This window comes from Coccidioides posadasii, chromosome 4 (assembly GCF_018416015.2).
Source record: "Coccidioides posadasii str. Silveira chromosome 4, complete sequence".
NCBI classification, from domain to species: Eukaryota; Fungi; Ascomycota; class Eurotiomycetes; order Onygenales; family Onygenaceae; genus Coccidioides; species Coccidioides posadasii.
The window spans coordinates 2,662,475-2,685,434 of record NC_089410.1 but is presented as its reverse complement, the minus strand read 5'-3'; the positions used below and the strand labels follow the sequence as shown (position 1 = coordinate 2,685,434).

Genomic DNA, 22,960 nt, shown 5'->3' with positions numbered 1-22,960 from the left:
TCGATTCCTGAGGCGAAACGATTCGCAGTGGTTATATCTCCACCGCATCAGCCTCCGGCAAAATGGCTGCAATTGCAGGAGCGCCGCCGCAACTGGGAGCCGGACCTTAAATACTGTACACAAAAGTGCCTTGCTGGCTTGGCTAATGGGGGTGTTTTGGGATCAAGCATGTTCTAATGTTGTTCTTCACCAAAGGATGAGCCAGGACGACAGCCATCCGATTTCCAAAGCGGCCGTTGCCGAACTACTTGAGACTTGGTTGAACAAATGGCCGGTGCACAAGCCGCCCAAAAATTTTCTGTGAATCATTGTTTGTTGCTGACCAAATAACTACGGTGTGCTTGCTGCTTACACAAGAAGCTTCAAAGCGCCAAATTGCAGAAATCCGAAAATGCTTTCAGATTACTTTGATCTCAGCGCCTGCAGATTACTGCCATAAAGTGCAAACGCCAGCTAAGAAAGAAAGAAAACACCTATGACTTGCCCTTGTCCACCCATTATCCCCGTCTCCAACGGCGGCATGCCCTCTGTTTCCTCCGCCACAGTTCTTTTAGGTAGCCTTGGTAGTTCAAATGAGCGGCCATAAACGGGATGCCTTGGTTTTCCAAATAGGCCGTTCGGTCTTCGTAATAATATTGCCGTAGCTCGAGGAGTCGATATAAAGAAAGCTGGTCGACAGGGTTGCTTTCAGAGCTCGAAGTATAGCCGTTAAACTATAGAAGTTTTGCAACATGTGAGAATACTATAGCTATCAGCACGGAAAAGACTTGGACTCAATTCGAAATCCTCACTCTCGCAAGTTTCCAGAAATGATTAGCAAGCTCAGGTATTGCTGACTCGTCACTGACTGCTGACTTGACGACTCCAAGGGCGTTGCCAACAATTCCTCGTCGTACGGGAAGTAGAACACTGATGAGCGTTGACGAGCATACTGGACTCAACGGAGTACGGAGGACTCTGCATGCATGGTGTGTCCTGAAACTATGTAATAAATGATATTATCATGAATCACAGCGACCTTGCATGCATTTTTTCGATCTCCTCATCGGTCGCATCAAGCCTTGCATGACGGACGTTGAAAGCAATAGTCCCGGGCAGCAGTTTTGTTTCCTGCAGAACAACACCAAAAACTGATCTCAAAATATCAAGTGTGACCTCAACGATGTTTTGTCCATCCACGTGAATGGCTTCAGACGTAGAATCATAAAAGCGGAAAAGGAGGTTAAAGATAGTTGACTTCCCCCCTCCGGATTTCTCAACGATGGCAGTAGTCCGTCCCGGCGGTGCGCGGAAGCTCACCTTGGCTAATGTTAGTTTTGTATTGTCATAAGAGAACTGACATCTCTAAATTCAATTTTACCCAGAGTGGTTTTCAGAGGGGGAGCATTGGGACAATCGATAATGGATGGTTTCTGGTGTAAAATTTCAAGCAGCTCTTCCGCAGCAACCATATTCCGCGCAATGTTTCCAAATCCGCCGACAAGCTGCTGGAGGGGGGAGAGTTGGTCCCAGTCGCTGAATAAACACAAGTAGGGTTAGATCAAAATACCACCGAGTCTTAAAGCTTTGCTTCATAGTCCCACCATTAACCCATATCAAGACACCTATCTTCCAGCCATAAACAACCCAACCATCTCATTAAAGGCCACCCGCAAGTCCCCTCTATTTCCAAAACGTGCTTGCAGCTGGTTTTTCTCGGTGCTCAATGCAGCTTCAATAATCTTAGTAGCTTGTTTTTCAAGAATCTCTCGGCGTCCTTGTTGATCAGGAGCCTGCCAAGCATAGAGTTCGCTAACGGAGGCCAAGATATCGAACGCTCGGATAGCTTCTGGGGGATAAGATGGAGCTTGGGTCAAGGCTTCGTCAAACGATACTCTATAAACCTTTTGAAAGTCTTCCTTATATTCAGCAACATACGGCAGCTGCTGCTCTTGGGCATACTCGATCGTCTTGATATCGCCAATGATATCACCACCGTGTGCGATCTCGTTTCGAATACTCGTGGTTTCTCTGTCCTTGCGGACTCCCGCCCGGTTGGAAATTCGCCTCTCCTCCAGAACCCCATGGCGTACCCCGATATGAACCTTTCTAGAGGTTGAAAGCTAATCAGGCCAGTTAGAGTTGCTTTTTTTACAGTCAATGCTTGCTTCTTACATCATTTTGGAGTGCTGCAGTATCCTTTTCAAGCACCGTATTTTTCTTCTCGAGCGTTGCGTTCTGTGTCTGGAGCGTTTCGATTTGGCCTCTAATTTCCAACAGTTCGCGCAGTACCTTTTCCATGTTTTCTTCCTGTGTATCCAACAGAGCGAAGCCCTCTCTGTTACCAAGTCGTTTTTTAGAGTGCTGGACGTGAAAGTCGTGCGTTGTGTTTTGCAATAGCCAGTCGAGAGGATTGTTTCCGCTCTGGGGCAGATGCACTCTTTTATACAGGATGCCATGATACTACTGACTATTAGTTAAAGAGAAGGCCCTTGGCATGATTATCACTGTCCCAAGTTTGGAAACAGGTTACTTGCCTTGTCGCTATCTGGAGGGTGTTCGAAAACGGTATCCGATGCCATTTTTATGAGGCACTTGTCTCTTCGTTTCGAATCCGTATACTGCGATCGGCCGACGGAGTGTATGGGTCAAAGCACAATGTTTGTGGTCTGAGGAATCCCTCTCCATGACATCTGTATGCATGTTATATCCCTAACTGAAAGCAGTGTAATATCTACCTATCTTCTTCAGTCTTTGTTGGTGAAAGCAAGTGGTTTGAAGAAGTTTCCACCGGTTTCAATTCTGCCTTCTAGAAAACCCCAACCTCATTCAATGGTAAGGAATAGATTCTTTGTTTTTACCATCTCTTTGATCTCTTTAGAACTAGAAGCATTGCCAATTTTTCCTTCTCATCAAAGCTCTACCCCTAGGTATCATTGATTAGCTTCAATGATGATCTTTTTGACCATCTCTCCCTTTCTCCTTGCTTTGATCTCCGCGTTCTTCCAACTTGTCTCAATCTGCCATGCAATGGTCAATCTTTTTGAAACTCTAAGGGCCTGTCACGGTCCGTCTGTTCCGATAGTCGCTAGGCCTCAGCAAAGAAGTAAAAGAAGCTAAGCGTAGTGTTGTCTGACGGTTATCGAGTGCTCGCAGGCCACAGATGCGTGATGCCACTATCTCATATACTGTAAGCCCAGTATATCTGTCCCCGCCAAACCGCCGACGAAGAGGGCGGTCACGGAAGTCAACCCGCCTCGGCCGACTGTTCAGTCCAAGGTGAAAGGAAGGCATTGTGTTTTCTATCTGTGGGATTTCGTGCTCTAGCCCGCGGTCTGATTTTCAAGGAGAATACGAGCTAGGAAGTGTGGTGCCGTGTGATGTCTGAGGTACTAATGATCGCTAAATACGTGGTAATTACCTAAAACTCTGTTAAGTATCTACATTTACAAAGTATTAGATGAAGTAAATTAGTTAATTGCTGTGAATTTGGCTGATTCCGGGAAGCTGGATTGCGGATTGATACTTGATGATTCAACTTGTAGTATACTGCCTGAGCATCCTGGGTAGCTAGATAATGTCAGAGAATAGAAAGACCTCCATAGTGGCATGCTTACCCCCATCCTGTAGAAACGCAGAGGAAGATTATCCCGGAAAGCAACATCATATGAATTCTTGTTAGAGGAACCCATAACATGGTCAAATAAGAGAAGCTCCTGCAGCCACATCCTATGCACACTCAGATCTTTCGAACAAGAGAATATTAGACCCAAAGAATTCTTTAAGATGTTTCAGTGCAACTCTTTGGCAGAACAATGCTTATAAATAGCGAGCACTTTGATGAAGATAACTTGAGTGTTTTGTCTTCTTCCCTCGTCCGTCAGAAAATGCCTTACTTAAGCTTTTAAGCTAGCTCAAGTGGCTTCTGATAGATCTTACTAGACCTTGTGGCGCCCACTGCGCGGGCGGCTTTGCTCTAATAATAAGACTTTGACATCGACATTATTGTGCGTTTTCAAGTTAGTTTCGGGTTTTGCTTTTCCGATGCAGATCGATCCATCGGGTGGAGGATATATTAGGACCAGTAGCGGACTTTCAGTCACGTATTGTGGGGTCTCTTTTCAATTTGGGAGCTATTACGGACTACTAAGGCGATCATTAAATTCCTCCGCCATTCTATCCGCTTTCCTAATTCTCATCAAGAAACGTATCTTTGTTTTCGAATTTTTCGCCCTGATCGTTCGCCGATGAAGTCTTGCCGGCTTCCTCTTTTGGAAAATGCTTGTCGAAGGCAGAGAAGAGGCCAAGTCTCCTTGCCGACTTTTGGAAGGCGTTGCCGGTAGCGGCCTTGTTTGTCTGAGCAGTCGGAGTCTTGAAGGCTCCGACCGACAGGGACCCAGTCGCTGCTGTGGCACCAAAGTGTTCCGCGACGTCGTCTGTTTCGAGAAACTGATCTTTTCCCGGTGTCGAACAGAAACTGATCTCCCCGAAGGCCATTCCCTATGGATATTGTCGCAAGGTTCGATAGGTCGAGGATTGATATGTATTGGATACGTACTCGGTACAGGTACAGGGATAGGAGTCGGAGATCTGAATGGCAATTGGTGCGTTAGCTGATAAGCTCTTCATGTAATCTTCGAATTCCTTGTCCGTCATGGAATCTTCCATCAATTGCCTCATCGGTCCGAAAGAGACTGGCGCTATCGTCAATCATGATGATATCTTCATATGGAACGACCATTGAATATGTTTGCCCAGGGATCTCGTAATCTCCATGAAGATAGCCTTTGCGAGCATTGGTGGCACGGCATTTCCAGTCTGCTTCAGCACACCAACGCCGCAGAAGCGATGCTCCATGGGGACTGTTTGCAAGCACGCCGCCTCTCGAGGTGTGTAGGCTCTGGTACCATTAGGATGGAAGTTGTCACCATCATTGCAAGTGATGGTCTTTGCAAAGGAGTGCGGAGAAAAAGTCTGCTTGACAATGTTGCGGGAATAGGCGCGATCGGGATTATGGTCTGGAGCTTGCTCGTATATTTGAATGATTGTTGGATCGCCTCCGAGAACTTCCATCGGATAGAGTATCCGAGGTCGACGAAGGTGTGAATCGTCGCATAGAGGAACTGCTTGTGCCTCTCTTGAAGGCCGGACGTCTCTTCCATAGTGGCTACTCGCGGTTTAACCTTGAGTAGGAGCTCGCGGGATGAAAAAATACAGGCCTCGTTGGCGCTGTCAGTGGCCGCAGCAATTGTCTTAGCGGAAGAGAACGTCTGACAAGGAGGAGAGAAGTGCAAGATATCAACAATGATATCCTCGGAGTCGTTGGTGAGGAAGAGTGCCACTTCGCATATCTCCCCGACTGCTGAAGTGAAGTTCAGCCGGTACGTCTCCATTGCTTTAGGGCACTTGTCAAACCCGCAACGAATATGTAATCCGGCTTGAAGCGTCCCTCGCCAGACACCTTCAGCACCGCAGAATCTATCTCCAAAAATATATTGCGACCTACTTTCGTCGCCACCGGCAAGTTCGACAAATGCCGCAGTATGGCTACCACCAGGTCGGGTCGGCCCCCTTCAAGACCGACCAAGCGTTGTCGGTCATTGGCAAATCCGGATCGCACTCTTGTTGGTGCAAGAAGATAACTGCTTGCTCGACAGCTCGGAGTTTCCGCAAAGTCTTGTTCCACACTCGGATATATTTCTGCAATGTTTCGCCGATTGTTGCGGTAAAGCTCAGCGGATATGTCTTCATTGTCGAATCGCCAGTCGACAAACGGACCCGCCTGGAGGGAGCTTGCAAGATAACCCATGGCATCGCAGAATCCATCTCCAAAGGTCTAGTCTATTGGCGCTTGGGTTTGGGCTATAGAGAAGCGTTGATGAACCCCCCGCATGGCCTGGGTCGCATTCCTCTTTCTGGAGAAAGACAACTGCTTCTTCAATGACCCGTGGCTTTCATAGGTTTCTTTTCCACACTCGGATGCACTTAAGGCGACAGTGAAGGTAGCCTTGTTGTCGGTATTCGCTACTTCGAAAATAGCTCGATCTCCAGACTGCGAAAGCTAGTCAGCATGTTTTTAATGCCGGATGGGAGACTGATCAACCGACTTACCTGACAGGTCTATCGTCCAGCACGGTTCGTTGATCCAGACGGGAACAAGATTGTCCACGTGCTCCAGTCGTGAAGCCGAGGTCCCCGACAGAACACACCATCCTTACCATGTTGTAGTACCTCACATATGCGGAGAAAGTTGCCGTCGTTTTCCTCATCGGATTTAACCTTTCTGTATGTTTTGCCTCTGGCCGAAACCCAGTGGATCGGATCCCTTATTGGTGGTATCGTCGATGGTAATGTTTTTCGCCCAGATGGTTGCATATGGGTATGAGAATTGATATTGATTTAAAAAGCGCGCGAGCCGCTAATATTGCGGTATCATTATGGCGCCTTATTATTAGTTATATATATGATTGGCTGCTTCTGAACTAGTCTTTCGTATCTGGATGGGGCAAGGTTCATGGCCTACCTAGATTTTCCCTTTGCGGGTGAGTTATGAGTCTTATCCATAGCCATCACGGTGGCTGGATGATGAAAGATTGTAGGTTGAGTGGAGGAATCTTTGGGTTTTTTTTTATAGACCAGAGCAGCTCGCCTAGGCCTTGCCTGAATAGGAAAGTACGAGATTTTCACCCTCGTTGTTGCCTGCAGCTCACTCCTGCCTATGGAATCATTTCACTTTGAATCGCAATTCCAAGGGAAAAGTGAATTGAAAAGGTGCGTTGGAGCTTGGTCGAGTGAAGTCGACTGGAACGTCTTGGCCCGATGACATAAAGTACCAGCCTCCTGGTGAAGAAAGGAATAAGATGTACGGAGTACTCCATGCTGGAACGGTCAATCTGTTAGAGACGCCAGTCGTTTTATGACGGTTTCATGTCTGATTAGTGTCCGAATCGGAGTCAATAAAAGGGACCTTGATCCCGCTTCAATTCCAAACTATCCTATTGCGAATGCAGGTAAATATTTTTTTCTAGCTAGTTCTTATTAACAGCTCTGCCTTTGCCCTTTCGAGTATTCGAAGCCACGCTAGTCCCCGTGTTACCTGATGCTTGACTTACCGTCTCCCGGTTGTCAGATGTTCCTGACGGGCCAACCGACCCTGATCGAGCTGGTCACCTAAGTAGCCTTGGAAAGCAGCTCGGCAGACGATTTGAGCGGACTGGGTCGATGGAGGATCTCAACCGTGCTGTTGATGTCGCCGACATGGCAGTCAAAGCTACTCCGCAGGACCCACCCTAATCGAGCTATTTACTTAAATAGCCTCAGAAAGCTGCTCGGGAGACGATTTATGCGGACTGGGTCAATGGGTGATCTCAACCGTGCCCTCTCATATTTCAAGAAAAGCTGGGCTTGCTCCAGTTCCGCTCCATCTATACGTATTTCCTCGGCTCAGTTCGCAGCCATTATTCTTACCACCCAGTTGAATTGGGAAGACTCAAGTGTGTTACTTCAGGGTGCTGTGGAACTTCTTCCGTTTGTGAGCGTCCGCTCACTTGAACATACTGACAAGCAACATATGCTCGCACAATTCACGGGTCTGGCCTCTGCAGCTGCCGCCGCTGCTCTGAAAGCTGGGGAATCTGCCTCCCAAGCTTTACGGCTTCTCGAGTTGGGTCGCGACATCATCGCTGGCCTGCTGATGGAGATGCGTGGAGATATCACGGACTTAAAAGAGCAGTACCCTCATCTCGCAGACGAATTTATACATCTTCGTGAAGAGCTCGACTCGCCAGTAGATGAGATGATCTCTTAGGCCCTTACCAATGGTAGAGCCTCGATTGATTCACGGGTGAAGCGACGCTACGAAGCAGACCAGAGGTTTGAAGAGCTAATCAAAGAGATTCGTACTCAACCCAAATTCTGTAACTTTCTACTTCCACCTAGTGCAGAGGAGATGATGGCGGCTGCTAAGCCAGATCCGATTATCGTCATCAATATGAGCGCTCATCGCTGTGATTCGTTCCTCGTTGAGCGTGACCAGATCAGGGCCTTGGAGCTACCTGATCTGAATCTAGAAGATGTGCAAGAATGAGTTGACAAACTTCGATCTTCTCGTCTAGCGGAACCTTTACACATATCCAAACTGCTAGAATGGCTGTGGAACGTTGTCTCTCGCCCGAGCCTAGAGGCACTGGGCTTCGCAAATGCCCCAAAGGACGATTTTCCCCGAGTCTGGTGGATTCCTACTGGGCCCCTCAGCCATCTGCCACTCCATGCTGCGGGACGCCACATGGACGGGTCATCTGAGACAGTGCTTGACAGGACTATGTCGTCGTATGCCTCGTCCATCAAGGCATTAATATATGGTCACCGACGCCACCGCTCGATACAATCTCAAAGCGACCATGCCGTCTTGGTCGCCATGCAGGAAACACCGGGCCTGGCTGCCAGCCAAACGCTTCCATATGCAGCAGTTGAAGTCGAGAATCTGAAAAAGTTCTGCCCAGAGCTTGGACTGAAGCCAATCTCACCAAGCCTGTGTAAGGCCGATGTTCTGGACTGCCTGCGGCAGTGTCAGATATTCCACTTTGCCGGCCACGGGCTTTCACATCCCACAGAGCCTTCACGAAGCTGTCTGCTTTTGGAGGATTGGGAAAGCAAGCCGTTGAGAGTCGGAGATCTTCGTGACCTTAATCTCCAGAAGAATCCTCCGTTTCTTGCCTATCTCTCGCCTTGTTCGACAGGGGCGAATGAGGTGTACACACTTGTTGATGAGGGAATTCATCTCGTGAGCGTATTCTAGCTTGCAGGTTTCCGCTACGTCGTTGGAACACTCTGGGAAGTGTCAGACATCACTGCGTCGGTGCGGCAGAATATCTGTATGAGGCGATCCACGTTGAAGGGATGACAGAGAGCACAGTATGTCGAGGACTCCACCAAGCCATTCGAAAGCTGCGAGACGACGGGATCACAAGAGGAGAAAAAGCAAGAGATGCCAAACTACCAGATATGAAAGTACTGGGAAACTTCTTATGGGTTCCTTATATCCATTTCGGTGTTTGAAGATCGAGTATATACTACAATATTGAGTACTATACGATAAAAGAATATAAACGTTAAGCCTCACTTGAAGCCTTATTGGGATTCTCTGTTTCATGGTGAAAGAGAAAAGCAACAAGCTTCGTCGAAGTTGGATTGTCGAGAGCCAAATTCTGGTCCAAGCGATTAAGCACAAAAATAGAGAAAATGGTTGTCATTTGTTTCTAGACCATTTTGACCCAAGTCCTCTCACAGACCTATACGATTCGATATATCGAAATGCCCGCCAGGGAGATACGATCCAGTACCGCGAATCTTGCAGAATTCTTACGGACTGGCTCGAACTTGCTGGAATTCCAGAGTGGGACGCGCCTCCTATTCAGATTAACTCTGCCAATCCGCCTGCCAATCCGCCTGCCAATCCGCCTGCAAACATGCCTGCCGACTTGTCTGCCGACTTGCCTGCCAATTCCCCTACGGTCCCAATGGTCGATCCAGCTATAACAGCAAACCAAAGACGATCCCCGTCGCCAGGGTTGTGCCTCATTTGTCAACAGCAAGCTGCAGGCAGTCGCCCCGCTTGCCGGGTTTGTCACGTTGAGTTCCATACAGAGTGCTTGGATATATGGGGCAATCAGCCGAATAATATATCAAGGCTTGGACGACATGGTGTAGCATGTCCACATTGGTAAGTCCCAATTAGGCTTAGCGTGAATATTTTAACCATCAACACCAACACCTCCGACACCTCCGACACCTCCGACACTGAGCTGAGCCGGTTACTAGAAGAGGTCACAAGGAAAAAATTAAAATTATCGAATGGCAGATTTGACTGCGTGGGTAGCGCAAGACAAGAACCGTTGCGCCATGCACCATGGCCCAACGCTGCCAACATTAGATGAGTCGATGGTATCGTGAAGGGCAATTTCTTCATTCTTACATGAAGGCAGCGTATTTCTCGGTGATATCGAACACGTCAGGAGTCCAGCAAAACATAGACAGACCCAAGTGACTGGGTAACTAATGCTCCCCGCTTGACTCGGATAAAGCACTCCGCCCCCAGGGCCATTTGATGGCATATTTTTCAAAAATCGCTTGAGCGGATGGGATCCCTGATTCGGGTGTTCATCCATGTTGGATGTCGTTGATTTAAGCCTTTTTAGACTCATTAATGCCAAGCCCCAGAAAAGCTAGTTGTTCGGGAAATCATGCAGGTTGTCCACCAGTCAATTAGTGGTGACAAAAATTAGTTCCGATTTTTGGGAGGTGGTCTTGGCATCACCACACCATGGCGCTCCGGGAAGTTCTCGAGAAAATAACGGATTTATCGCGTGTTTTTTTAACAATATCGTCTATGTGGATGTAATAGAGGAGGCCTAGGAGTAGTACTACGCAAAAATACAGAGTAAACAGTGAGGTCTACCGGGTCAGCTCGGCGGGTAAACACAGTAGAAAGCGTGAGTCTACTCTACGGGAGACGGACGTCTCGAACTTGTGTTCTCTTGTTGTTTCTCAAAGACACAGTCCATGAAGCCCTGCGTGACCATCCCTTTTCGAGGGCCATTCCTGCACACTCATTCTCGACGGGCACGTTTACGCTTTTGACGGGCGTAGGCATTGTGAGTATTCCCAGCGGAGTCGTGGCATTCTAGTAATTAGGCGTAAATTTAACGGATTTCAGAGGCTCGATTGCAGAGAAGCACGTCCGCGGTGAGACGACCAGAAAAACATACTGTAGCACACTGCTCACGTTACAGAGCGGATTGAAACAGTATATAAACTCGGTTGCTGTGGTTCATTTCAATGCTTCCAACAATTGGTTTCCCACCCGGTAAATCACCATGGGTGGTAACAGCCTCGCCATTTCGAAATTGATGCGCAAAATGTGAGCTGCAGCGACCTCGGCATCCGCCATTACTAACACTAGCAGGGTTCGCGCCCTTGCCGCTGAAGAAAGAGATCACGAGGCAGGTCGGGCTGTCAGCCAACATCGATGCTCCCGGTGTGGCAAGGGGCGATCGTCAAAATTCCATGCTCGACATCCCATCGCTCCCGGAAAGCACATGGAGGCTGGCGTCTGCTCTCGGAGAGGATGTACAGAGACGATTTCGTCGTGGAGCAAAGTGATTGCCATTCACATCCACCATCACTATTATTACAACACGAATGCCAATGAGAGGCGTTGCAATGGGGACTTCACAGACACTAGTAAGTAATATCATCAACGACGATTTGGCGGAGCTCCCGGCCTAATTAAAGCGTACCTATCATTGGCACCCCATTTTCCCGTTTGGTCCTATATAAGCAATGATAAAGCTTGTACTGTACAATACAGTACTAAAACATGATAACAGCATTTTGCTTGGGAGCATTACTTCTGGTCGACACCTTCGTACTGTCTTATGCTGTATGTGGTGTACTGTATGTGCAGTACATATACAGTAGATTCTGGATATGGAATTCTTACACAGTATGGCCATCAGCAGCAAGGTTGGGTACTGTGAATGAATTGAAGTACGGAGTACAGTACACAGTTAAATAATCAGATGATAAATTGGACGCACCCGTTTCACTGAGTTCGAATTACCGAGAAAGACGATGGTAAAGCAAACAGAGCAAACGTCACTCCCTCTATGACCCCAGGAACGATCCCTAACTAAGCCCCCAGACAGTGGCCTCCAGAGCGAAGTCTGCGGTCTGCAGAACCATTCTGCCCCGGAGTGGCAATGCTTTAACCGACCCCCGGAGCGACTCCCTAAGTGACACCCAGAGCAAGCCCTCAGGCTGGCCTCAGCGATCTCTAGAATGGCTCCCTCCAGCACCGCGCAATCGTTGAGTATTGGTGGATACGAAGTGTGCGAGAGGTTGATAAAATCAACTGCAGTATGGTCTGAACCGACGAAAGAAGCAACGGTTCGGTTTAGCGAATCTGTCGGTAGTGGGCGGTTCGTCAAACCACCCACTTCCTAACATGCCGTCACCTGTTCGTCCCAAATTTATATTTCGCGGGTACACACTCGTATAGACTACCATCGCCTTGCAATTATTTGCGGTAAGTCTGACTTGCTCTTCCAACCCGCCGTGTGTCGTAAGAAAGTGGTCTCTCCACCCGCTGCCATGAAGTTAAGTCGGCAGGTATCCATTGCTTTTGTGCATTTATCGAAGCCCCATCGGACGTGTAGGTCCGCTTGAAGAGCCCCTCGCGACACACCACCACCCGCACCGCGGCGAAGTAGCTTTCGGACTTTCACTTCATGGCCTATGAATTCGACTATCTGAACTGGTTCGAGTACGCCTGACGTTTTAACCAGGACAGCAGACAATGTCCGTAGATAAAACGGATCATGGCATTAAGTGCAGGTGTTTTCTGATGCCCCGCGCCCCGGAGCGCTCTAGGTAAATCTAACAACAGTTAGAAACAGGCTGACTTGTAAGAGAGCGGGAGAATTATCCTATCCTACCATTTTGGCATTTTCCTTGGACACCGAGCTCACTTAACGGTGTTGACGCTGTCCTTCGCGTCACCAAGCTGTCAAATAGTTTGCATCCTTCTCTTAATCAACAGCACGGCCAAGATTCTTGTTCAAATAATCAACGGCTCGAGCGCCTGAAATGAATCAGGCAGAGCCCAAAAGGGCAGCGCCAACGCTCAAAGTGATGATGATCATGGAGAAATTATTATTATTATTCATTATAGTTTTGTGCAGTCTGGGACTATGAAGACTACCTGCTGCACTTTATCAGCAGGATTTACCTAACATACAAAAGAATGACTAAAGATATAGTCATAGAACAGAAAACAAAACAACAGGTTCAAAAAGAATAATAAAACCAGCATTCAACTCAGGGCCAGAATTCACCGCCCACTCCTTACCTGACGCGCAGGAGCGGGACGCACAGCAAGGTTCCGCGAGTCTTTGATATCTTGAGATGGAAGGCGGGTAGTATCCCCTGCAGCATCACTGAACCACCACTTCATGAGCAGTATCCAATTCTGAAGGCCCTCGCTCCCGATGTCGTAAATCGGACTTTTTTGAATGCAGAGGTGTTTTCCGTCAAAGTAGCCTATAAGGATGCGAGCCTGCCCACCATAGACGGACAGGACTTCAACCTATGCGAATCATAGATAGGTCAGCACGGAAGCCGTGGAGAAGTCTCACATCAGGGAAAAGAGAATTAAGAATGGGGTCAACCCACCGGAAAGACTTCATGTTGCTGGTAGTAATACAGACTCATTCTCCAACGCATGATAACAAGGATTGGGAGAATTTCACTTCGTTTCAGCTCCTCGTCGGGCTCTACATCCTGTATGACTACACATTTGCAGTGCGGATACATCTCGGAAGCTGTTTGGATCCGATTGGTTGTGATCCAGGTGTATTCTGCTCCGTCCAGTTTAGCATACTCAGTCAGGCTGAGGCGTGGTTTTTCTCGGTAGCATTGGATGACGCTGTTCAGACAAGGGTTGGTTAAATGATCGCAATGTTAAAGCCACAGCAGACTTGGATGAAATGCGCAAGGTCAAGAGACTCACTAATCTCGCTGCCATTGCGTGTGACTGTGATCATCGCGCCACAGCATTCCCATAATGGTTGAAAGATTCGAAAGCTTGGCCAGCACGGCGTCGTTACTGTCCGACCTATCTTCCTCGTCCTTATTGTCACTGTTCGCAAATGGATGGAAGGAGCCAAATGACCTAGAGTTATACTCGCTTTTTGGGAGCGGTCGATAGTAGTTGATGCTACCGGACGGTCGCTTGAGGTCCAAGGGTAGCAATTTGATTCCCAGTGTTTCAAGGTAGCTATTTGGGATGGAGCGCTTGAACGTATTGACCGTCTCGTACATCGATCTTAGGTGCTTGACCATGACCTTTTTCTTTTCAATAGCCTCGGGGTGAGTGATCTTAGGCTTTGCTTCTTTTCGCGCCATATTGGGTTGGAAGAAGCCGGAGCAACAAGCGACGGAGCGATTAAGAGCAAGAAACGACGTCCGAGAGTGTGAGCGTACTAATCTACCAAAGTGAAGTTGTCTTGGAGAAGAGGAAGAGGCGATTGTTGAACCTAAGAGTTTGGTTTTGGACGGGTTGTTGTGTCTATTTAACCTGTGCTTGAGACAACAGCCATGAAACCACAATGAGGAGCTGGCTTTCAGATGAACTGACTTGACGAGTCTGGTGAACAACAATACTGTGTATTAGCCGCCGTTGCTGAATCCGACTCACCCTATAACCCCACCTTACCTGTCCTTCAGATTCCTGAACGAGCACGACTCGTAGAACTCATCCAGCAGCGGGGCGCAAGGCCTGCTGGGGATGAAGGTTCTCGGTCAGCGTGCCTCAGATTGTGGATCGGCTTGCAGCGTCGAAAGGAGCCACGGCGCCCAGGAAAACACAAAAAGCAGCACCTCGCCCAGCTTCAGGCTCCTAAACCTGGTTCTGTATCCGTCGCAGTTGCTATTGTTATACCTGCAAAACGCGCTACCCCGGTAGAAATGCATCCGTTGACTTGTCCTTTTTGCATGGCTGATGAAAGTTTACCCGATGGATGTCGGTTCAAGATTTGGGATAGGCTCAACAAGGCGTGGGATCATGTTGAGAAGAATGTGCATCGAAACGAGCTGGAGGCATATTCATCTGGTACGAAGCCATGCGGCCTCTGCAAGATGAAGGGTGCGGTGTTGTCCCGTCCAGTACGATGGAATTCAAGAGACACATCCTGGATACCCATAAATGGCGTTTTCGCGGGTGTCGGTTAAATGTTTAGCAAGGCAGGATCTGTAAACTTGCTAATCTGGGTTGCATGAAACACGAGCTTTTCACATCCTGGCCAGCTTACTGTTTCTATGTTCATTATGTTTCAGTAACACATGTAAGAGTAGAGTAATAATCCCAACCGCAGAGCATCGCGACAGTCCTTACAACACAGATCACGGGACTGTACGCACCCTCCTTCGATTAGTTGAGTAGATATACTAGAAGAGATATAATCCCCCCTTTTCAATGGCACGTAGTTCGTGGTCTCTTTTCTCCTGCAGCTTCCCCCTTGTCCCGCCGGCGATTGGGGAAAAAGCAAGTTTCGGTTCGTCCTCCTCGTCAACGTTCTGTTGCAAGTTTAGAACTACCTGGATATAATACCAAACAAAACTCCAACTTCCCAGGTTGTGAACAGGGAGCAGTTCCTTTGCGGGGAGGATCTCTTTTAAAAAAGTTTCCCACAACTGTGTATGCAGTTTCTGTTCAGCCTTATCCACGTCCTTAATTCCCCAAACCTCTGGATCAAAATCCTCTCTGCGAACATCGATCCAAATGGCATGGAGAGCTAAAAACTGCTTCAACTCGATTTTGGAGGCGGAGTTGTAGGTTCCAACCTCGTAAATGCTCAACCGGGAGGGATATTGGGATAGTTCTTTAAGCCGAAAATCCTCTGCGTCTTCGATGCTTCATTGAATGTCTGTAGGCCTTTGTGGTTGACGGGCTGCCACATTGATCACAGTGGGCAGAATGGAGGGAAGGACAGGAAAGGTATAATAAAAGCAGTCAGTCAAGGGATTTCAAATCAAAAGATAAGGACGTTTAAGCTGTGCCTGCACGAATAAGAAGGGGGCATGAGACGAAAGGTATAATTAGAGCAGTTAGTCGAGGGATTTCGAATCAATGGACCAGGATGCTTGAGTTCAAGTGTTTGCACGAACAAGAGGGGGGCATTGAGCTCCTTATATAACTCTTCTCAAACCATGCTGGAGCAGCACATCGCCCCTGTCGTAATTTGGCGTCTAGATGCCGCATCGCATTGGTAGACGGCATAGTTATTTTTGCTATCTGGTCCCTTCTGCTTCATCCCCGGGCACACGGCAGACGAAAGGTAGTCAACCGCCAGGCAGCAACAGAAGACAAGATTCGGGGAGATGCGCTGTGCGGATTGACTGCTGAGGGCTCGCGCTGTATGCACATACAGTACCCTTGCGTCAACCAATTGTAACTGTAACTGTATCTGAATCCATAGCCAACAGCCAATCCATTGGCCAAGGAAATAGGAACTCCCGTGTACGCAGTAAGCGCCCATATTAGCATGGAATCCTTCAAGCTACACGGAACCTATGGACGGAGCGTGTCGGCGGCGCAGCGTGCATTAAGCCTAAGTTATCGAATCCGCTGCTGCTCCAAGTTGCCTTTGTGCGAGTGGTGCACACGCTGGCATCGCCCCCACGGTCCTCGCTGTGCCGTAATTAGCCCCTCTAGTTCAAGTTAGTGGTTATGGCTACTGTAACCGTAGTTAGGCGGCGTCAAGGAGGACCACGTACTGTAGTTCGGTGTCAGGATTTCGTTGCCCTCTTTTTGGGTGCGGCGCAGCGGCAAAGCGCGTAGAGAGGGCACAGGCCATCTTTTGATAAGAGCCAATACTTCGCGAACCCAGCACCCTGCTTCCGGCTTTAATGCAGTGGGAGTTCACAAACTGGCCCCCAATGATGTGCCCCCAGGAGGTGGAAGGGTACTGTGCCTAGCCGGCGTACTCCGTACTGTGATCTAGGACAAAGAGCCCGGGTAGTTCAGCATATCAGTTACCTCCTCCCTGGCACATCAAGGGGGAAGCTTACCGTGCAAGGCTTCGGCGGTCCCTTTCAGGTACCGGTTCATTCGTTCAGTGCCTGCACTGCGAAAGTGGCGGTCTCTTGCCACCCTCATCAGCTCCGTGCGAAGCCGTTCTTTTTCGCGCTGCAGTTTGGCCTTCATGTTCTTCCACTCATTGTACAATGGGTTTTTCCTTTCGCTGCGAGCATATTTGGAAATCCAAGCGTTTTGATTGCTTCTAGTAGTTCTGCCTTTTTTATCACTCAATTCAGTAAGTGTTAGGTCATTATCAAAATGGCCCTGTAGATCGTCCGGAAGTTCTGTCGGGCCCGTGATGTCCGCGTCGAGCAACAGCCCATGAGCTGCTCGCTGAACGGCCTCGTCGGACGGGAACACCAGAGCCGCAGCCTGCAGGTCAAACCGGATGACCGTGTCCAAGTAGTATTTCACGGCGGTTGAATCGTGATCTGTGTTGCAGGGAGTGTTGTGGGGAATGTTGCAGAGAGTGTTGCAGAGAGTGTTGCAGGGAGAATTATGACAGAATTTGGAGGAAAGGAAACAGCTGGCCACCAGAGAGGGTAAATTGAGGGATTTGGGATGAGGGGGTGCCCATGGTTTGAAATTCACAGAAAATGTAGGATTGAATGAGACAGGAGATAGTATATTCCAGAAAAGTGGACACAGAGATGATCAGAAAACTGGAAGAAGGTCAGGAATATAAATTAACAGAAGAGTGTGTAGTGGGAAATCTGAGAGACACCAAAAATTCTGAGACAGCACTAGTCAGTCTTCTTATAATAGTGCTTAGTCTGTCAACACACTTGCTTCACCACAGAGAGAATCTCTTGGTTTCTTAAATCTTACTTCAGAATGTTGACATGTTCATTTCTGTCAAAATTGTGGCCTGGAAACAAACACCCTCGGTGCTCTATACTAATCTTATTTGATTATCACAATGTCTAAAGATTATATATCTCACTTGTGCTTCTTAATATAGCTCTTCTAAGCTGGCTCAGAGGCACATCCTGCTCCTGCAGTGAAAGCAATGCAGTAATTTTGTCATTGTTAGAAGAACAAAAGCAGAAGTCTGAAAAGTCAGTCTTGGTGGGTCTGGAGTGGCTCAGAGGATATAGATCTAGAACACTGAATCCAGCTGACATGCTGGCTTTAGAATACATGCCAGCCAGTCATCTTCAGAGCTTCCAATACTGAATATGGCTCTTTTTCACTCAGAGTCTTATGGGCCGGGGGTGTCTCAAGAATCAGAGTGGAAGAGCAGAGAGATCATAAAAGAAAAGAGTAAGAGACGATAAAAATTAAAAGCAGACAGTAGTGAATATCAGCCTGCTGTCTAGAGTTGTTAATCAGATAATAGAATAAAAACTATCATAATATGGCTGCAAAACTCTAGCAAGCAAGGTAACATCACAAGAGAGACAACAGTAATCTAGAAATCAATAAAGCAATATAGACTGTCCAGATCTATCAGACAGATGTTCAGTGACTCCAGAACACAGATAAAAAAAAGAGGGACAGTCAGATAACACAGCATCATCTCTGCAGAGTGACAGAGACAGTGCATCTGGGCATGGGAAACAGGACACAGGACAAGAGAGAAAGAGAATGAGGAAGTATGTCATTATTCAAGAGAGTGAGGTCAGGTTTATATAGATCACCTGGCAATATTGGGGTGGTGTGAGATGCAAGCCAGGCATCATCCCCAAAGCAGCAACAGCCATGCCACAACAGGCATAGTGCATATTGCAGACCAATGGCAGGCCTGATCGCTGGGCTGGGAGCCCCACTAACCAACACAATGTATACGAAGTTTATTATAACTGTATAGTATCTTCATTTTATAATGAGACATAAACTTGTTAAGATATAAGAGAGCAAAAAGTTGAGATTTGTATGTATATTTTGGTGTCTCGCTTGGGGTGGATCACGTTAGTTAACTAGCCAGGATTTTAGGATAGGCAGTCCACGAGTTCTGCGGCTAAGGCACTTCCTGTTGTCATTCTATATGTTGTTCATATGCGGAGTTAGTAATCAATTTCAACACACAGAAACATGTAATGCCCTGGGAGGCTCAAAAGGGAATTGAGATCACAGGAGATGTCGCGATAGTAACATGTAACATCCTAATTCAAGAGTAAACGCCAAGCTATTCTGCAAGCCATTTTCTTTCTGCCGAAGAATCAAAGTAGTGAAACAAACAGCAACTATGGATACAGGTGAGAACTCGAATATTAATCATCCTTATGCATCAGGCCCTTTCTCTCGGTTGAGTTCCTGGGTGATTCGTCGTCGGACCATCTGTCCTCTTCTCCGACAGCGAAATGGTCGGCATCAATTGAATGGCGAGCCTGTTGGGGATGGGACAAGGATTCTGCCGCAGCTGGCGCGGGGGAATGTTCCGCATGCGCACCACCAATGGGCCTGTTATTGGCATTACTACCAACGCGCTCTTCGTCATCCAGAGAGCTGGTAAGAGATCGAATTTCAAAACCGTCGTCGTCTTGTGCAATCTGTAATTTCATTAGGCTTCTTGGTTTTCGGTTGATTGACTCATAGACACGTACCTCGTCGCTCATGGCGAACCGCCTATTGTTCATCGTAGGTCTCCAGAGATATGCGATAAATGCAATGTCAAATAGATAAACAATATTGAGCCATCCGTCTAAGACGAACCATCTTGTCTTCCAATGCTCGGGGATATAGTCGACCACCCTTTTGCTTGCAAACAGGAAGGAGTTGATAAAGAAGAAGCCGAATATAACCATAATGCTGCCAAGGATGCACCACCAGAGTTTCTTGTACATCATGGCTTTCACCCTTTGTTTTCTCTCAACTAAGTCTTTCATTGTTGCACTCAAGGAGTTCAGTGTCCATACGTAAAATGCGGTAAGCGTGGCAGCAAGAGGCAACACGACTAGTAGCACTAGTGGGCCGGCGCTCTCTGGCGCAATGGAGAGGCTGGCTACGGCGTAGATAACCCCGAAAACGAAATGACCGATGGCAAGGAAACGGACGTAAATCATTTTACGGCCGAGAGATGGCTTAACAACACCATAACCCATGCACACAATGAGCAGTAAGAAAAAGGAGAAAGAATTGCGCCCAGCGTTCAGGACCGCCACAATAAACATGAGCACCTTTGCCATCGCATTCATGCCATGTCTGTTTTGATAATCTGGGACCTAGTTAGCAGGCAATAGGCAATATGCGTAGGAATATTACTCACCGTAGAACCCCCAAGTCATAAGCTGCTCGACTACCAAGAAGACAAGAATGGCTGTGATATAATTCTGCACCGGGACTGAGGCTATGGTTAGCTGCAGAGAATCTCGGGTCGATGGGTGCAAACTCACGAATATCATGACGATGCTGAACATATAAAAATGCCCAGAAACTATAAAGTATCAGTTAAGTGCGCTTCCCCGATCTCGTACAACGTAACTGACATTCCAATCACTGCGTAGAGGATTGTTAAACCGCCATAAAAGGCCAATTTCGGGATCTGCGGAGCGGAGAGTTCCCCATATGCATTTCTAAACGTGACAATGCCCTTGTAGTCGTCCCCTGTAAATGCATAGGTGCTAACACAATAGAATCCGGTTTTCTTAATGGGGTACTTTATCGGTTTCGCGCTCGTTAAATTCACCGCCATCGAGATTAGCGCCGACTGCGCGCGCGAAGTAGCATTGGGTTCGAGGATAAACGCTCCCAAGGACTGTTCGTCGCATAGTCCGGCTTCCACATTGTGACGGTCGCATATGGTCTCTTTTTGGAACTGTTTCAGGTTAATGGAAAACCCTCCCCGAGTAGCTACCCGAATCACTGGACGTCGATACCTTTTCCTTGTCACCTGGAGCGAATCGACCGATCAAGCCCTCATCCTTCCACTCGAAGATTATTAAGCTCATCAACGGACTTGGTTCTTTTGGCGGTAATTTCTCCAGCGCCACATGGATAAAGGGGTCCACGTCACCGCCCCAGGCCTTTTTACCGTACATACCAGAGCATTGTTGCCGGCGGCTGTCATCTTGATTCTACGGCATCAGTTATTAGCGACAAGCCTCAACTCAGGTGCTCATTTCCCTTACTAGCTCTACATCATTCGCGAGACCGTTGATTGCTAGCAACGCCGTCAGGAACCCCCAGAGCTGCCACCTCATTGTTATCTCCGCCTGAATCCGGTCAGCCCGTGAAAGGTAGCGTCAGAGGGAGGAGTAGGGCGATGAAAAAAGAAAATTAGCGATGGTTTGACGGCATTGGATATGTATTATATATGCAAATGGAGTAAAGTATGTGTCACCTAGGCGGTCACCATCCTGCTTTATCCCTGAAGGTTTATTGTAAGGGACAGCTGTCGTGTGCAGGTACGGAGCAGTATGGGCTTGTCGCCGAGATTGTGCCTCATGGCATGACGTAAGCAGCGTGTGCTGGAAAAAAACAGCCATCCCAAAAATTTGTGAACAGCAGAACTGCCTCATAATTTTGCACTCTAGTGGATTAAGGAATTCAGGAGTTGCTGTGGATATGATAGAAAAAGTGAGAAACATGTCCTGCGTCGATTGCAGGTTTGCCCCTGCGTGTGTGACTGTTCGGACTCGAAATCTCTGCGAGTACGTACTACCCCTCCATCACCTCTCTACTTCATTTCGTGAAGCAGAAGTTGACTATGCCAAAGAAACTGTTTTATTAGGTTCTTACAAACCAAGGTCTTACGCCGAATGGAAAGATATCGTTTGAGAAATGCCCCCAAAGACCGACAGCGAAAGCTCATCCTTCCCCTCTCATACGGTGTATCTTCCCTTGCACTGCTCCATATCGTCAGCGGTCTGCTTCTGAAACAGCGCACAACAGGGCAAAAGCGCACTGCTTTCGATCTGCATGTCTTGATTGTTGATCCAGTTTCATTACATCCATCGAAAGGCGCAGCTGCATCTGGGAGACTAGCCAAGATTAAAGAGGCTTATCCCGATAATACATACTCAGAAGTACCTCTCCGCAGTATATTTGATTATGATCCCGACATTAGAGGTGATATTTCGCAACATACAGGCATTCCTTTGGGGAGTAATCCATCCAGATCAGATGAAGAAATTTTAAACCTGTTCCGTGCTTCATTCTCGACAGCCACAGCCCGCGCAGATATCGATGGAATACTCCTAAGACGGCTAATTGTCGCGTTCGCTAAATCCCATAAATGTGATGGAATTCTATGGGGTGATTCGGACAGCCGGTTGGCGGCAAAGACATTGGCAAACGTTGCTAAAGGGAGAGGGTCTTCACTCGTGTGGAATGTTTGTGAAGGGATGTCCCCGTGGGACATTTATTTCAATTTTCCGTTACGGGATCTATATAAGTCTGAACTAGAGGTATATGCTTCTTACGCGCTGCGCGATCTCCAGCAGATAATCGACCAAGATCCACGAAATTTCGAGGACCTGTCGAACAGGCACATGTCAATCGAAGATTTGATGTCGCAATATGTCCTGACGCAGGGCGCGAAATATCCGGGTGTCATGGCCAATATCGTACGAACCGTTGACAAACTTACGACTCCAGGTGTGGAAAATGCAAAAATGTGTATTCTTTGCAGAGTGCCTGCCGATGAGAATCTGAACACGGCATCCGGATCTCAAATGGATATCGGATCGGATGGGCGAACGACTACGGTTCCTCCGTCAACTTGTTATGGATGTATGAGAACTTTGTTGGATATGAAAGCTCCGACCTCCAATTCAGGGTGAAGATTTCGTAAATGGTTAACCCGACCGAGCTTGACCGGGTCAACCAGGCCGCGAGAATGGACCCAATACTATACCGGGATGCAAAATGCTTTTGTGCAGGACCGCGCATCAGGCTATGTCGTAGCATGCCGTCTTGCTAGTTTGACAAATCCCTGAGCGCCTTTATTCCCCACTGAAGGATCCCTTCCGAATTTCTCGATACGCAGTTACCCTATGGTTCGTTTTGCTAGTACGCCAGGAGCAAGATTAGAAGCATGGAGTTGAATGATTTTCTAGACAAGCCCTTGTTAGATTCAACGCCATTGGGGCAAGCACAATCACACATTTTTACATCATCTTGGCTAGTATTGCTGCAATACATGGGCTGCCAAATCGAAAGCTCTAAAAGAGGCATCGGTCACGAGGGACATATTTTCTCGCAAAATCGGAAAACAACAAGACAGGCAGCCCCATAGTCGAGAGGACCGGCCACATAATATGTACTTGAAACTGAATAGAAACTGATTAGACATAAGGGCTGGGCTCTAGGAAGCGTTATACGCTTCTTTTCAATGGGTGGGCTTCAGTATTCAATACGTATTCATCCAGGCTTACCACATCCGGTTCAGCGAATATCAGGTAA

At 47.7% G+C, this 22,960-nt stretch overlaps 9 protein-coding genes across 9 annotated transcripts; 2 read left to right on the top strand and 7 right to left on the bottom strand.

Annotated features, from left to right (window-relative positions):
* Nucleotides 1–1,008: 1,008 nt before the first annotated feature.
* Nucleotides 1,009–1,451, bottom strand: D8B26_007728 (uncharacterized protein; the record flags this gene model as incomplete). Its single annotated transcript, XM_066125623.1, has 2 exons — nt 1,009–1,299; nt 1,341–1,451. 2 exons carry the CDS (start codon nt 1,449–1,451, stop codon nt 1,009–1,011), a joined length of 402 nt encoding a protein of 133 aa, XP_065981707.1.
* A 153-nt stretch (nt 1,452–1,604) lies between these two features.
* Nucleotides 1,605–2,280, bottom strand: D8B26_007727 (uncharacterized protein; the record flags this gene model as incomplete). The annotated part of the gene is made up of 2 exons (XM_003067219.2): nt 1,605–2,102; nt 2,155–2,280. 2 exons carry the CDS (start codon nt 2,278–2,280, stop codon nt 1,605–1,607), a joined length of 624 nt encoding a protein of 207 aa, XP_003067265.2.
* A 1,887-nt stretch (nt 2,281–4,167) lies between these two features.
* D8B26_007726 (uncharacterized protein) lies at nt 4,168–4,476 on the bottom strand (the record flags this gene model as incomplete). Its single annotated transcript, XM_066125622.1, has 1 exon — nt 4,168–4,476. The coding sequence occupies one exon, from the start codon at nt 4,474–4,476 to the stop codon at nt 4,168–4,170; it is 309 nt and encodes a 102-aa protein (XP_065981706.1).
* A 326-nt stretch (nt 4,477–4,802) lies between these two features.
* Nucleotides 4,803–5,372, bottom strand: D8B26_007725 (uncharacterized protein; the record flags this gene model as incomplete). The annotated part of the gene is made up of 1 exon (XM_066125621.1): nt 4,803–5,372. One exon carries the CDS (start codon nt 5,370–5,372, stop codon nt 4,803–4,805), a length of 570 nt encoding a protein of 189 aa, XP_065981705.1.
* Nucleotides 5,373–7,336: 1,964 nt separating this feature from the next.
* Nucleotides 7,337–8,776, top strand: D8B26_007724 (uncharacterized protein; the record flags this gene model as incomplete). The annotated part of the gene is made up of 3 exons (XM_066125620.1): nt 7,337–7,765; nt 7,829–8,006; nt 8,094–8,776. 3 exons carry the CDS (start codon nt 7,337–7,339, stop codon nt 8,774–8,776), a joined length of 1,290 nt encoding a protein of 429 aa, XP_065981704.1.
* Nucleotides 8,777–12,868: 4,092 nt separating this feature from the next.
* On the bottom strand, nt 12,869–13,941 carry D8B26_007723 (uncharacterized protein; the record flags this gene model as incomplete). Its single annotated transcript, XM_003067217.2, has 3 exons — nt 12,869–13,123; nt 13,210–13,462; nt 13,547–13,941. The coding sequence occupies 3 exons, from the start codon at nt 13,939–13,941 to the stop codon at nt 12,869–12,871; spliced, it is 903 nt and encodes a 300-aa protein (XP_003067263.1).
* Nucleotides 13,942–16,508: 2,567 nt separating this feature from the next.
* D8B26_007722 (uncharacterized protein) lies at nt 16,509–17,192 on the bottom strand (the record flags this gene model as incomplete). The annotated part of the gene is made up of 3 exons (XM_066125619.1): nt 16,509–16,534; nt 16,606–17,046; nt 17,150–17,192. The coding sequence occupies 3 exons, from the start codon at nt 17,190–17,192 to the stop codon at nt 16,509–16,511; spliced, it is 510 nt and encodes a 169-aa protein (XP_065981703.1).
* Nucleotides 17,193–18,659: 1,467 nt separating this feature from the next.
* Nucleotides 18,660–20,931, bottom strand: D8B26_007721 (uncharacterized protein). Its single transcript, XM_003067216.2, has 7 exons — nt 20,686–20,931; nt 20,434–20,631; nt 20,044–20,372; nt 19,951–19,991; nt 19,824–19,898; nt 19,162–19,772; nt 18,660–19,107 (listed from the first exon to the last, which is right to left on the bottom strand). The coding sequence occupies exons 1-7, from the start codon at nt 20,755–20,757 to the stop codon at nt 18,829–18,831; spliced, it is 1,605 nt and encodes a 534-aa protein (XP_003067262.2). The 5' UTR covers nt 20,758–20,931; the 3' UTR covers nt 18,660–18,828.
* A 157-nt stretch (nt 20,932–21,088) lies between these two features.
* On the top strand, nt 21,089–22,814 carry NCS2 (cytoplasmic tRNA 2-thiolation protein 2). Its single transcript, XM_003067215.2, has 2 exons — nt 21,089–21,207; nt 21,273–22,814. The coding sequence occupies exons 1-2, from the start codon at nt 21,122–21,124 to the stop codon at nt 22,336–22,338; spliced, it is 1,152 nt and encodes a 383-aa protein (XP_003067261.1). The 5' UTR covers nt 21,089–21,121; the 3' UTR covers nt 22,339–22,814.
* The last annotated feature ends 146 nt before the right edge of the window (nt 22,815–22,960 follow it).